This window comes from Artemia franciscana, chromosome 7, assembly GCF_032884065.1.
Source record: "Artemia franciscana chromosome 7, ASM3288406v1, whole genome shotgun sequence".
Classification (NCBI taxonomy): domain Eukaryota; kingdom Metazoa; phylum Arthropoda; class Branchiopoda; order Anostraca; family Artemiidae; genus Artemia; species Artemia franciscana.
The window spans coordinates 8,464,609-8,479,850 of record NC_088869.1 but is presented as its reverse complement, the minus strand read 5'-3'; the positions used below and the strand labels follow the sequence as shown (position 1 = coordinate 8,479,850).

The window sequence follows — 15,242 nt, the reverse complement described above, 5'->3', positions numbered from 1 at the left end:
CGCCAGAAGGTACTGGTAAAACGTTTGTGATAAAACTGATTCTGGCATCAATTCGATCAGAAAATGGTATAGCGTTGGCAATTGCGTCGTCCGGAATAGCCGCAACGTTGCTGCCTGGTGGAAGCACTACTCATTCTGCTTTGAAATTACCTCTGAATTTGCAATCTACAGAAACTCCCACGTGCAATATTTCCAAATCATCTGGGACGGGTAAAGTATTGCAGCAATGCAAACTTATTATTTGGAACAAGTGCACAATGGCACACAGAAAATCGTTTGAGGCTCTGGATCAATGTTTGAAAGATTTGCGAGGGAATTCGAAACCCTTTGGCAGCACATTAATATTGCTTGCGGGAGATTTCAGGCAAACATTACCTATAATACCTAGATCAACCCCTGCAGACGAAATGAATGCTTGCCTGAAAAATTCTAATTTATGGGCACACGTAAAAACATTAAAGTTAACTACAAATATGCGTGTCCGATTGCAAAACGATGACTCTGGTCAAACATTTTCAGATCAATTGCTGGTAATTGGAAACGGAAAGCTCCCAGTAGACTCAATTTCAGGACGTATACAACTACCTGCTGAATTCTGTAATTTAGTGACGTCCAAAAATGAATTGATTGAAAAAGTATTTCCGAATGTTCTAAACAATTATAAAAATAATAAATGGCTAAGTGAAAGAGCAATTCTTGCACCCAAAAATATAGACGTCCACGAAATAAACAATATTGTTTTGACCAAGATTCGATACCATGCAGTCCTTTACAAGTCAGTCGACACAGTTTTGGAACCAAATGGGGCGGTTAATTATCCATCTGAATTTTTAAATTCCGTGGATCTTTCAGGGTTTCCACCACACGCGCTACAACTAAATATAGGCGTATCAATAATACTGTTAAGAAATATCAACCCACCAAAGCTTTGCAATGGAACGTGACTTGCCGTAAAAAAAACAATGGAAAACGTAATAGAGGCCACAATCTTGACAGGGCCTTTTGAGGTTGGGGCTGTTCTTATTCCTCGCATTCCCATGATTCCAATGGATCTGCCTTTTCAATTTAAAAGATTGCAATTCCCAATTCGATTAGCATTTGAAATCACCATCAACAAAGCTCAAGGTCAATCATTAGAAAAATGTGGTATAGATCTTAATACTGATTGTTTTTCCCATGGACAATTGTACGTTGCATGTTCGAGGGTCGGTAAACCTGACAATCTATTTATATGCAGCGACAATTGGACAGCGAAGAATGTTGTATATTTGCAAGTTTTACGTAGTTAATTTGTATTGTATCTATCTATCTATCTATCTATATAAAAACGAGTTGTGTGTATGCATGTTTGTTTGTTTGTAAAAAGAGCGTTTGCATATGACGTCATTATAAGTACATAAGGCTTTGTATATGCACAGACAATGGGAAAGCCAAGAATGTTGTATATTCGCAAGTTTTACGTAGTTCAAAACACATATATAAATCTATCTATATTCATAGGTGGTATACAGGGACACAACTGCAATGGCGCGTAACTAATATGGCGCGTAACGACTTACAGGCGTGGGGGGGGCTTGGGGGCGCGAAGCGCCCCCACCAACTAGGTTTTGGGGTGGTGCTAAGTGCCACCCCAACAGCTAGTATATATATATATATATATATATATATATATATATATATATATATATATATATATATATATATATATATATATATATATATATATATATATATATATATATATATATATATATATATATATATATATATATATATATATATATATATATATATATATATATATATATATATATGTATATATATATATATATATATATATATATATATATATATATATATATATATATACATATATATATATATATATATATATATATATAATATATATATATATATATATATATATATATATATATATATATATATATATATATATATATATATATATATATATATATATATATATATATATATACTAGCTGTTGGGGTGGCGCTTCGCGCCACCCCAACACCTAGCTGGTGGGGGCGCTTCGTGCCCCCCCAAGCCCCCCCGCGCGCGTAAGTCGTTACGCGCCATAATAGTTACGCGCCATTGTAGTTGTGTCCCTATGTCCCACCTGTGAATATAGATATATATATATATATATATATATATATATATATATATATATATATATATATATATATATATATATATATATGGTTTTAACTACGTAAAACTTGCGAATATACAACATTCTTTGCTGTCCCATTGTCTTTGCATATAAATAGATTGTCAGGTTTACTAACTCTTGAACATGCAACATATAATGGTCCATGGGAAAACAATCTGTATTCAGATCTATACCTCATGATTCTAATGATTGCCCTTGAGCTTTGTTGATGGTGATTGCTAATCGACCATTCCCTGTCCCGGTGTCCCGGTCGTCATTTATATCCCCCTGTTTCCCCCGGTGTCCCCGTTGTAGTTGTGTCCCTGTGTCCCGGTCGTCATTTATATTCCCTGTGTCCCGGTCGTCATTTGTATCCCGGTGTCCCGGTCTGTATATACATTCGTTTTTTAGTTTTGTTTTTCTCCTTTATTTTTTCCTTTTTTTTTCTTTTTTAGTTTATTTAGATTTTTAGATTTTTTAGTTTTTTTTATTAGTTTTTAGTTTTTTTTTCTTTTTTTTGTAGTTTTTACCTTCTTTTTAGTTTTGTTAGTTTTTTTTTTACTTATGTCCTGGTCGTCATTTATACTCCCTGTATCCCGGTGCTTTGTTGATTGCTAATCGAACATTCCTTTTGTCCTGGTCGCTTTCTCTTTGAGTGTCGTCATTTATTTTTTCTTTTTTAGTTCTTTTAGTTTTTACCTTTTTTAGTTTTTTTTAGTTTTTTAGATGAAAATTTTTTTTAGTTTTTTCCTTTTTTTCTTTTTAGTTTTTTATTGGTTTTTACCTTTATTTTAGCTTATTTTTCAGTTTTTTCCTTTTTTTTAGTTTTTTTTTTTATTTTTTTTTAGTTTTTTACCTTTTTTAGTTTTTTTAGTTTTTTTAGTTTTTTAGCTTTTTTACTTTTTTTATTAGTTTTTAGTTTTTTTGTAGTTTTTGCCTTTTTTTAGTTTTTTCAGTTTTTTTTTTAGTTTTTTATTGGTTTTTACCTTTATTTTAGCTTATTTTTCAGTTTTTTCCTTTTTTTTAGTTTTTTTTAGTTTTTAGTTTTTTTAGCTTTTTACCTTTTTTTAGTTTTTTTCGTTTTTTTAGTTTTTTAGCTTTTTTATTTTTTTTATTAGTTTTTAGTTTTTTTTTGTAGTTTTTGCCTTTTTTTAGTTTTTTTCTTTTTAGTTTTTTTGTAGTTTTTACCTTCTTTTTAGTTTTGTTAGTTTTTTTTTTTTACTTATGTCCTGGTCGTCATTTATACTCCCTGTGTCCCGGTGCTTTGTTGATTGCTAATCGAACATTCCTTTTGTCCTGGTCGCTTTCTCTTTGAGTGTCGTCATTTATTTTTTTCTTTTTTAGTTCTTTTAATTTTTACCTTTTTTAGTTTTTTTTAGTTTTTTAGATGAAAATTTTTTTTAGTTTTTTCTTTTTTTCTTTTTAGTTTTTTATTGGTTTTTACCTTTATTTTAGCTTATTTTTCAGTTTTTTCCTTTTTAATAGTTTTTTTTATTTTTTATTTTTTTTAGTTTTTTACCTTTTTTTAGTTTTTTTAGTTTTTTTAGTTTTTTAGCTTTTTTACTTTTTTTATTAGTTTTTAGTTTTTTTTTGTAGTTTTTGCCTTTTTTTAGTTTTTTCAGTTTTTTTTTTAGTTTTTTATTGGTTTTTACCTTTATTTTAGCTTATTTTTCAGTTTTTTCCTTTTTTTAGTTTTTTTTAGTTTTTAGTTTTTTTAGTTTTTTACCTTTTTTTATTTTTTTTTAGTTTTTTTAGTTTTTTAGCTTTTTTATTTTTTTTATTAGTTTTTAGTTTTTTTGTAGTTTTTGCCTTTTTTAGTTTTTTAGTTTTTTAGCTTTTTTATTAGTTTTTAGTTTTTTTTGTAGTTTTTGCCTTTTTTTTAGTTTTTTTAGTTTTTTAGCTTTTTTATTTTTTTTATTAGTTTTTAGTTTTTTTTGTAGTTTTTGCCTTTTTTTAGTTTTTTCAGTTTTCAGTTTTGTCACCTGATCCAGTTTTTTCAGGTGACGTCACCTGATCCATCCACAGATCCACACACAGACAACTTATTTTTATATATATAGATATATATATATATATATATATATATATATATATATATATATATATATATATATATATATATATATATATATATATATATATATATATATATATATATATATATACATATATATATATATATATATAGTATCGGGAGCTCATCACTTCAAACGTGGCAGGCTTCTATATATGGATTCTTATTGTCGCTGGTCTTGCAAACAGACAATTTACTGTCTTTTCCCACAAAAATCTTTTCCATTTATTTGATTATTAGAGCAAGCCTGATTTTTAACGATACCTACTAAGCTTCAAACTTTAAGTTTTCTTTTTTAAGGGTTTTGATTTGTTGTAATCCCTTGTTGTAATAGACACAAATTTTTTGCAATTACCATCCACTGGGCCCTGGTATTCGGCACGCAGTAGGCTTATATATATGGATTTCGATTGTCGCTTGTCTTCTAACCGCAGAGAATGTCCTGTCTTTTCATACTGAGGTCTTTTCAAATTTGATTATTAAAGCAAGTCCGAAATAAAATACAAATATTTTTGTAATTACCAGTTTTTTGCTCTTTATGCAACTTAATGTCTTTTCATACTGTATCTGACCAAAGCTATTTGATTTTTGAAGCTAATCTGGTTTCTAACAACGATATGTACCAAGCTTCAAAGTTTTGGTTTTCTTTTTTCAAGTTTTGGAATCGTTTTAATCCCTTGCCAAATTGAAAATCATCGAAATTTCGTATTTTGGGCCTTTCTACTGACATTATATAACTGGTTGCGATTTCTTTTTTAAGTTTTCTGAATTGTTGTAATCCCTTGTTAAAATATATACAAATATTTTTGCAATTGCTTTTTACGCAATTTAATATCTTTTCACAATACATTCTTTTCAAAAATATTTGATTATTGAAACTAGTCCAACTTCTAACAATAATAGATTGAAACTTTTCATATTTTTTAAGGTTTTTGAATTGTTGTAATCCCTTGTCAAAATATAGAATAATCATTTGTAATAATTGCAATTAAATATATATATATATATATATATATATAAACACAATAAAAGGTATCGCTCAATATATATATATATATATATATATATATATATATATACATATATATATATATATATATATATATATATATATATATATATATATATATATATATATATATATATATATATATATATATATATATATTTATATATAAACACAATAAAAGGTATCGCAAGTTGGCATGGAATCCAATTTGTGTACGGAACTTACTCCTGTGGTCAGCTGAAAAAAAAAGTGAAGTCTATCTTGTATAGGCAAGCATGTCCTTAAAATTTGTACTTGTTCTTCCCTCCAATGAATGATATCTTATTATAATGTAAAAAAAAACTTAGTCCCAAGCTATTCTTAATTGATATGTTTCTTTATTAAGGTATCTCAGACGTTGCCAAGTGCACCACCTTTTAACCAAGAAGAATATGCCGAAGCTGCAAATTCAGAGCCCGAGTATGGATTTACTTACAATGGTAAAAGTTTATTATAAAATAAATTTTGCAAGGTAATACCAAGCTACGAAACGGCACTAAGAGGGAATTGTTTGAATGTTATTCTCTTCCCATTTCGTGCTATAGTATAAAACATGTTCCTTTTGCCTTAATTATGGGGTAAAAAGGTCATTTTTATTTTGTTTTTAGAACCCCACTTGAAATTTATTACTATTGCCCCTCCCTTTCATGGCAAAAATTCTGGATATATGCACACCAACCGGTAAATTCAGCATTTTGGTAAACAACAAAGTAAAGGTGAAGCGCATTTGAGTATTATGCTTCTTAATTATGCTAATTATGCTTCATAAATGAGAAATGGTAAATGAAATAGTAATCAGAAAATAAAATATGGCTGCTAAAGGCTTTGTTGTTTTTATGCATGTTATCTATGGGCATATTATTTTAAGAATACTACTTGGTATTATTGTTTATGGGCAAATTATTTTAACGTTTGTTATGCTGCAAGTATGTAATTTATATTGTAATTTTTTGAAAGGTTATTTTGGTACGATATTGTCAAGTTTAATTTCAGCTTGGTGTCGAACAGGCTTCAGAAGAGGGAATTAATAAGAAAATGCAGCTGCTTAAACGTTTCGTAATACCCAAAAATATTTGGGCATTGACTTTTGTCATTAAATAGCTGTGTTTTGAGCCTATAAAACTATTTCTAAAAAAAAGTTATGTCGAAGCTAAACTGATTACCAAAATGCAGGTGAATATCATTATTACCTTAGTGTCTGGTACTAAATAAAAAGAAAAGTCTGAAATATTTGTTTTTAGGTGGATTAGAAGAAATATCAACATTGCCAGATACCTTTCAAAACCGTGAAACCAGAATGAATCCATATTTGCCTAAGGAAGCAAAGCAACCCATAGGGAAGGATTTTATGCGAAGAACAAGAAATCAAGAATTTCTTTCTAACATAAATCCGCAAAGAAATATACTGAATACCCAGCCTCATTCAAGGTCAAAAGGCTTTGGAAATATGGCCGCTGCAGGCCTTGGTTTTCTTAGCGGAAGTCTGTTTGGTGCAACTTTAGGTCGTGTTTTTGGGGATAACAGGCAGGCTATTGAAAATAATAGCAATGAAGCAGGAAATCAAAATGACGGTGAGACTCTCAATGAAAATGAAGAAGTTCCTGTAGAATGTTATGAAGGTGACGCTGAAGTCTTAGAAGAAACTTATAATGATCCAGAAAACTTTGTAGAAGTAGAACGAGGTGAGACTGATGAAGGATTCTATGGCGGTGAAATAGACTTTGAATAAAGTAAGGGAATACACAACTGAATCTTATAAAGCTATACTCTGTAACGTGTGGCTTAAATTCAAATTAAGGCTTGGCTTAAATTTAAATTTTGCTAAACAGAAGTGCGTATCTACTTTTCTGGCTGTTTCTGGCGTTTTCATCTTCTCTTTTTTATCTTCTCTTTTTGTCTTCTTCTTCTTTTCATCTTCTCTTTTTGTCTTCTCTTTTTTGTTTTTTTCATCTTCTCTTTTTTGATTTTATGATTGTCTAAGAAGCTGTTTAAAGATAAAATAAAGAGTATTTGAAAATGGAAGATCATTTTTTCCAAATATTTCTTTTTTTAACCATTATTTTAAATATATACCTGTTGAAGAGTAGGACATTGTGTCACACAGTAACGTTGAAGAGGAAGAACGTAGCCTTATGTGTTGATAAGGAGTAAATAAAAACTCTTTAAAAACTGAAAGAGTAGGAATCAGAATTTTCCCTGTGTTGATACAATGTAAGAGAAGTAAGAAAAGGTAAAAGTAAGATAAAAAGTAAGAGTCTGAAATAGAAAAGTTTGCAGATTTATTCCAATTGTACGCCGTTTTAGAGATCATAATATGTGACACAATCATGTTTATTTATCTGAGTAACAGTTTAAAAGTAAAATAACTAGAATTTCAAAATGCAAGAAGAAAGATCTTTTTTTAGTCTTATTTATAATAGGTGTGCTTAACACAAACAATGCTACGTTGCTTATTGGAAATGAATATCCATTAAAAAGAGTACATTAGGTGCCACAGGTAAAGTGAGGCTTAGTTTCTTTGGATTTTTGCTGAGCAACTGCTGAAGAATAACGCAAACAGTCCTGAAAAATGAAAAGAAACAGACTTCAGAGTGTTCTAAAAACATGTAAGAGAACTTGGTTTGACACAAAACTTGAAGAGAGAAAGTTATAGCTTTTACTTAAAACGTACACTCATTAAGAGGAACCCTACGTTTAGGGCCACTGCAACATACTCGACGTTTGGCTATGTTATAGTCCATTCGAGCATATTTTTACCAGGGTAAAAGCCCTACGTTTAAGGGCAACTGCAACAAACTCGACGTTTGGCTGTTTCATAGTCCATTCAAGCATATTTTTACCACGGTAAAAACCCTACGTTTAGGGCAACTGCAACATACTCGACGTTTGGCTATGTTATAGTCCATTCGAGCATATTTTTACCAGGGTAAAAGCCCTACGTTTAGGGTAACTGCAACATACTCGACGTTTGGCTATGTTATAGTCCATTCGAGCATATTTTTACCAGGGTAAAAGCTTTACGTTTAGGGCAACTGCAACATAATCGACGTTTGGCTATGTTAGAGTCCATTCGAGCATATTTTTACCAGGGTAAAAGCCCTACGTTTAGGGCAACTGCAACATACTTGACGTTTGGCTATGTTATAGTCCATTCGAGCATATTTTTTACCAGGGTAAAAGAATAAAAGTGTTTTTAGAAACTAATACGGATAAGGCCAAAAAACAAAAGTGCACAAAATTAGAAACATCCTTTCCCTTCATCTAAATCAACAATGTCATAGTCATATCAATCAGAATGTGTTTTTATTACAACTGCTACTACAAAAAAGACTGTGCAGCTACCAGATAAAACTATCAATAGGAAAATGGTCATTTTTATTACTTTAAGGACAACATAAATGTTACATACAAAAACTACTCTTCCTTAAACACAAACATTCCTTATTTTTATCTGTGTCCAGTCGAGAAAACATGGAGAAAACATTAATACAAAGACAGACTATAGCTCAAAGATATACAAAGGAAGACAAACTATTGGCAAAGAGAAACAGATGGATTACAATCCCCCATCTCTGTGTTCAGGAGTGCACTTTTATTCTATTAGTTTCCTTTTGTAATACATTTTTCACTCTAATCAAAATGTTTTTAAGCACAATTCAAAAAGTGAAGCTAGATTATCCCATCTTTTTTTTTTTTACCTGCTGTTCTGTTTACTCGTTGCTGCTATGTCAAATTTAGATGCAGCAAAAAAGAAACACAAATCTGATTAATTTTATTGTGAGTAATATTAAGCCAGTACAAAGTACAAAAAGCTTTTTAGACAAAATACTTTTAGAAATCAACTCACTCTGTCTCTGGGCTCAAAGTCAAGAATGTGTAAAGCTTTGTTCTGATTTTTTTATGATTCTGAATGACATAAATAAACATGTTTCCAGCATGAACTTTGAACAAGAGGCTGAAACAAAGCCAAATGAATTCTGTTCTCTGTTCTTCTAACAGGAAATCAGACATTTTCAGAGAACAACAGAAAGTGTCGCTAGATCTCAGCCAATGTATGGGTTACAAATTAGTATAAAGATGCGCAGAAAATGCCGAGTAACAGTTTAGTTTACTTCCTCTTTTGCCCTGAACACAAAAATAGCAACATACATACTACATACCACATACAACATACTACATTACAGCAGGGAAGGAGAGTTTTCTCCTTTCCATTTTCCTTCAAACTTTTGTTTTTGATATTTGAACACCTCTGGTGCCACTTTTCCTCTGCAGACACTAGACAGACTCTGTTTTTCTGACACTTCAATTTAAACGCTTTTTTTCGATTATTTCATTTTTTGGATTATTTGTTTCGGTAATTGTTTAACTGTATCCCAGTCCCCTGCTAATGCCTGGATGTAGCCTTCAGACATCCATAAAGTCTATTTTTTTTCATACTGGTTTACTTTGGTATTATGGATGAACTATTAATGAGAAACAAGCTGGCCTACAGCCTTCAAAAAGTTGTATTAATAGTATCAGAACTTGCAAACAAGACAGCTTCTGGACTGTTTTCCTCCGACTGTCTGCTTAAATTAATTTCTTGTTACACTAAATTTAATCACATAAAATCACATCCTTTACGATGTAAACATAATTTTAATACAATTGTTTCTTAGCAGAGCTAAGAAGTTCAGTTCATATCTGAACTGAACTTCTGAAAAAAAGAAAGAAAATTGAACACTCAAATTTTAAACGAAGTGAATATATTAAATTAATTCAAACGTTCATTTTATTTTCTTCACAGCAAAGAAAGAAGGCTTTTAAATAATGTTCTCTAAATTTAGGAAGATACAAGTGGAGAGAGATCAAAGGAATCAATAGCTATTTGCTTGTTACTAAAAGTGCTTATTCCTTAATATGCATTTTGCTTTCCATTACTTAAATTGCAAAACAACATCGTATGTTTTGGATTTTCACACAAAAAACAGAAAGCTTTTCGGTTAGAATTCACAGAAACCTCTAGTTCTTGATTTGAAAGTCATTAGAAAGAAATTAAAAGTAAAAGAAAATCATTAAGATGCTGGAAGCATAGTTTCACAACCATGAAAAATTGCCTTAGTAAGGGTTTTAATGCTGGGAAAATTTTTGTTCAAGATCTTTTGAAAAGTATCCTCAAAAATTTGCTTTTCATAGGAAAAAAGGAGTAAATAGCAGGAATTCAATTTTTAGATACACTTTGAATATTAGAAGTAACTTTTTTCTATGGAGTACATTGTTCTCTCCTTTTAAAAGTAGTTTGAACAATCTTGCAGGAGTATTAATTTCTGAACTACTAACTACTAACTTAATCAATTAGCATACGTAAAAGTGCTTTGAAATTTGACTTTGTGCAATTGGGTAAAATTGGCTTTAAAGGCCAAATTTTCATTCATTTCAGCCTTTGTAACTTTAAAAAAGTTCGCACAAAGTATTTCCGGCATCGGTGGGTAAAATTTGGAGCCCTTATGGCAAAGAATATGAAAATTTGGAACTTTAAAAAAAGTTCGCACAAAGTATTTCCGTCATCGGTGGGTTAAATTTGGAGCCCTTATGGCAAAGAATATTAAAATTTCTAAGTGTTTGTCTAAACACCAACTTGGTTTAACTTGGTTAATATCATAGGTTTCTGTAAAAGAGCACTTTATTAAGTTAGAGTGATAAAGTTTAAAGCAAAACTTTTACTGTTTTACTTAGCTAGCTTATAAAGTTAAATATCAGCTATTTCAATATTACCATGTTTTATTCTCTATTCCATTCAGTTCAAAGATTCTCACCCTATTATAAAAGTACTTTTGCTAAAACAAGTTTAATGATCGGATAATCCTACTAAAGTTCATGGTTGTCTCATCTACAACCTTATACAATTCTATTTGTCATGATGGCAAATATGATCAGATAATCACGAAGTTTTCTAGAATGAATTTTATTCCAAAGTCTCCACCATCATATTCCAAAGTCTCCGCCAAAGTCAAGATCAAAGTCATTGTCGGGAAATTCATTATCTTCATAATCATACTCTTCACCTGGCCGCAAATAATCATCTGGATGAGATGGTACATGAGCGGAAGAAGTCAAGTCGTTACCCCACCAACCGATCCCACAGCCCCAGCCATAGCCCCATCCCCATTGAGTAAGCCCTGTTGCGAGCATGACACCAGTTGCTATTTCACCAAGACTGTCTTTTTCTCGAACTAGAGGTGCTTGAAGGAGTTTGGAGTTGCCATGCGCAGTGGGCCCTTGTTCTTTCACTGGCTCTGAGTTCATTGTGGTGAGCAGAGTAATATTTTTTGCCATTTCAGTACCTTCAAGATAAAGAGAAAGGACTTTAAAAATACAATAAAATTATAGACAAAAAGAGAACATTGGAAACTTTTTGTTGTAATTCTAAAATAGAGTATGCTGAATTGACCAACTCTGACAAGATGTGATAAACAACGTTTGACGATCACTAAAAGACACATTGAAAAACAAACAGCATAGCAACTATACAACAACATAACTGCGATACAACAACATCGCAACATAACTGCGATACAACAAATGCGATACAACATACAACAACAACATAACTGCGTGTGGGATCATAGCATGATCTAAACCACAGATGAACAAGTACTCTTAAAAAACTCTACCAACTTTGTAATGCAAATATTTCTATGCTAACCGAATATTGGACTCAAATTTAGCAATATTATTTTCTGCACGGTAGATGTTACTTCCCTTTTTTACTGAAGAGCTTTAAGGACCAAAAAAGTTAGGACTTATTTATTCCCATAAAACCGTGCATGCCATGGTCGAACAAAAACTAAAAAAGAATTTATTTCAACATACGCCGAAAAAAAACTATAGGAGTATCGAAAATGTTTACAAATTGGTATGTGCTTTCTGTACAAATGTAATTACCACCAGGATTAACACAATTGGGTGATACTTCTATTCAAAACATAAAGATGTGAGAGAAATGACAAATGAAATTAAACATGAATACTTTGCTAAGCGCGCATTAAATTTTGGAAATCTTAATAAATACTTAAATAGTTCTGCTACCCACTGCAATCACCCTACATCTGACAGCTTTGTTGTAGCTCTTAGCATTGGTACCAACAGAAAACTCCTTACAGATGGCAAGTATTTGAAAAAAACGCATTCCTAATTTGTCCCAAAAACTTATTGTCTGATGTTGTAAGCTAGAATAGATCTGTGTTGCATTGAAGATATGACCAAAAATATCGAAGAAAAGGAAAAAATGACTTTTTATTTAGTAATATAATAGTTATTGCACTAGATGAAAGTACTAAAATAAATAGTATGGATGCAATTATTGTTAGATTTGTATCATGAAATGATTCAAAAGTCAGTGAACGTTTTTGCCTCAATAAATGACACTACCAAAGACACTAGTATTTTTAGTAAAGTTCAAATGTCTACAAATCTCAAAAATAGGCAAGTAATGGATTTAAAAATTAAATTGCCTTCATTAGCACATGATGATGCCCCAAGCATGAGAGGAAAAATGTTGGGTTTATAAATCTTGTTGAAAATGAATTTGAGTGCTCTTCATTGTATCATGCATTAAGAATTTTTTTGTATGAGGGTATCAAAGCGATAACTTAAGGGTTATCAATAATATATAAGTTTTATAATATATAAGGTTATCAATAAATATAAGTTTTATAAGAAATTGTGGGAAATATGTTCGACTAATATATTTACCTCTAAGTACTGTAGTAAGGGTAATTATTAAGAGCATGTTTTTATCATTAAGTATAATCATTAATTATTAATTTTTAATTATTAAGAACAATGGGAAAGATTCTGAATAGTTTTTTAGGCTGTCAAAGGTTTCAAATTATTAAATTAGGTTTCAAATTCAAATTTCAAAGGTTTCAAATTATTCAAATTATCAAATTATTAAATGGCGATTCAAAGCTTTCTTCGAAGAAATTGAACCGAGACATGGAAATTTGCTGTTACATCAAACAATTTGTGACAACGAACTGTAGGAAGGAGCGACCCGGCTCAATAATAACCAAAACTCTAAGAAACAGAATTTTTTTAACAATAGTTACATCAAAAGGATCGTATTATAATGCTGATTTTAAATATATAAGCTTCATCAAGTTTTAAACTTACCCTTCAAAAGTTACCAGCCTGAAAAATTAGCCTTATTTTAGAAAACAGGGAACAAAACCACATGAGAGACATTAAATCTTAAGGAAAATCACACCATCAGATTCAGCGTATCAGAGAACCCCTACTATGGAAGTTTCAAGCTCAAATCTACAAAAATGTGGAATCTCTTATTTTTTGCAAGAAGACAGATCACGGATGGGTGTTTATTTATTATTTTTTTTCCCAGGGGTGATCTTATTGACCCAGTGGTCCTAGAATGTCACGAGAGGGCTCAATCTAACAGAAATTAAAAGTTCTAATGCCCTATTTAAGTGACCAAGAAAATTGGAGGGCACCTAGGCCCCCTCCCACGCTCAAACGCAATCACGCAATCAAAATTCTGAGATAGCCATTTTATTCAAAATAGTAGTAAAACATAATAACTATGTCTTTGGGGATGACTTACTCCCCCAGAGTCCCCGTGGGAGGGGCTGCAAGTTACAACTGACCAGTGTCAGTCACCTTTACAGACTTGACCAGTGTTTACATATTGTTATGGTTATTGGGAAGTGTACAGACGCTTTCAGGGGGACTTTTTTTGGTTGGAGGGAAGGGGTTAAGGGGAGGGGTTTATGCGGGAGGAACTTTCCATGGAGGAATCTGTCATGGTGGAAGAGTTATTCCATGAAGGGGGGACAGGAATTTCTTAGCGTTTTTTAAAAAACAATGAAAAAATCAATATAAAAAAGTTTTTTCAACTGAAAGTAAGGAGCAGCATTAAAACTTGAAACGAACAGAAATTATCACGCATATGAGGGGTTCACCTCCTCCTAATACCTTGCTCTTTACGCAAAAATAATTTTATTAATTCAACAATTCATTCTACGGCCTTTGTGATTCAGGGGTCATTCTAAAGGAATTGGGATAAAATTTAAGCTTTAGTCTAAATAGCGAGGTATTGACGAGGGGGTGAACCCCCTCGTATACGTGATAAAAGCATACGAATATGGAAGTTTGTTACGTAAGTTAATTCGTAAGTTACGTATATTTTTACTAAAAAAAAAGTTCATAAAAATTAAGAGTTCTAGTTGTCTTTTTAAATATTCAAAAAACTGGAGGGTAACTGGGCCTACTCTCCCACTCCTTTTTTTTCAAAATCGTCCAATCAAAACTATGAGAAGGCATTTAGCCAAAAAAAAAAATTAATATGCAAATTTCGTTTTAATTATTCATGTGCGGAGAGCCAAAATCAAAACATGCATTAATTCAAAAACGTTCAGAAATTAAATAAAAAAACAAGTTTTTTTAAATGAAAGTAAGGAGCGGTATTAAAACTGAAAACGAACAGAGATTACTCCGAATATGAAAGGGGCTGTTCCCTCCTCAACGCCTCACTCTTTACGCTAATTTTTTTTACTGTTTTAAAAAGTATAGTTGAGAGCAAGAGTCAAACCTTAGCGTAAATAGCCTTAGCAAAACCTTAGCAAAATAGATTAACAGATAGTCTGATTTAGTGAGAGGCAAATCTGGGATTATCATTGTAATCACAGCAAAGTTCTTAATAGACTTGTAAGGTGTTTTGATTATAAAAAAATATTTCTTCACGAGAACAGAGAAAAAGATATTGAACTCAATGGTAAAAAATAGCTTTTTAAAACTTTTTTCTTAGCAGACATGATGAAAATTTCAATGTTTGACCACAAGGAAATTACCGTACAATTTTAAAGATTCAGGATGAATAGAAGGGTTTTACGTAAAAGTTAAATAAAGCCCATTTCACTATGTTCTTTTTTATAATGATTGAATATTTATT

At 31.2% G+C, this 15,242-nt stretch overlaps 2 protein-coding genes across 2 annotated transcripts in view; one reads left to right on the top strand and one right to left on the bottom strand.

Moving 5' to 3' along the window:
- Positions 1-7,389, top strand: part of LOC136028803 (uncharacterized) — a 52,303-nt gene extending 44,914 nt beyond the window's left edge. Inside the window, exons 5-6 of the mRNA XM_065706708.1 lie at positions 5,643-5,736; positions 6,538-7,389. Of these exons, the coding sequence (XP_065562780.1) occupies positions 5,643-5,736; positions 6,538-7,025 (582 nt within the window). The 3' untranslated portion in view covers positions 7,026-7,389. The remainder of the gene's footprint in view (positions 1-5,642; positions 5,737-6,537) is intronic.
- A 1,193-nt stretch (positions 7,390-8,582) lies between these two features.
- Positions 8,583-15,242, bottom strand: part of LOC136028802 (uncharacterized) — a 44,116-nt gene continuing 37,456 nt past the window's right edge. Inside the window, exon 6 of the mRNA XM_065706707.1 lies at positions 8,583-11,619. Coding sequence (XP_065562779.1) covers positions 11,261-11,619 — 359 coding nt within the window. The 3' untranslated portion in view covers positions 8,583-11,260. The remainder of the gene's footprint in view (positions 11,620-15,242) is intronic.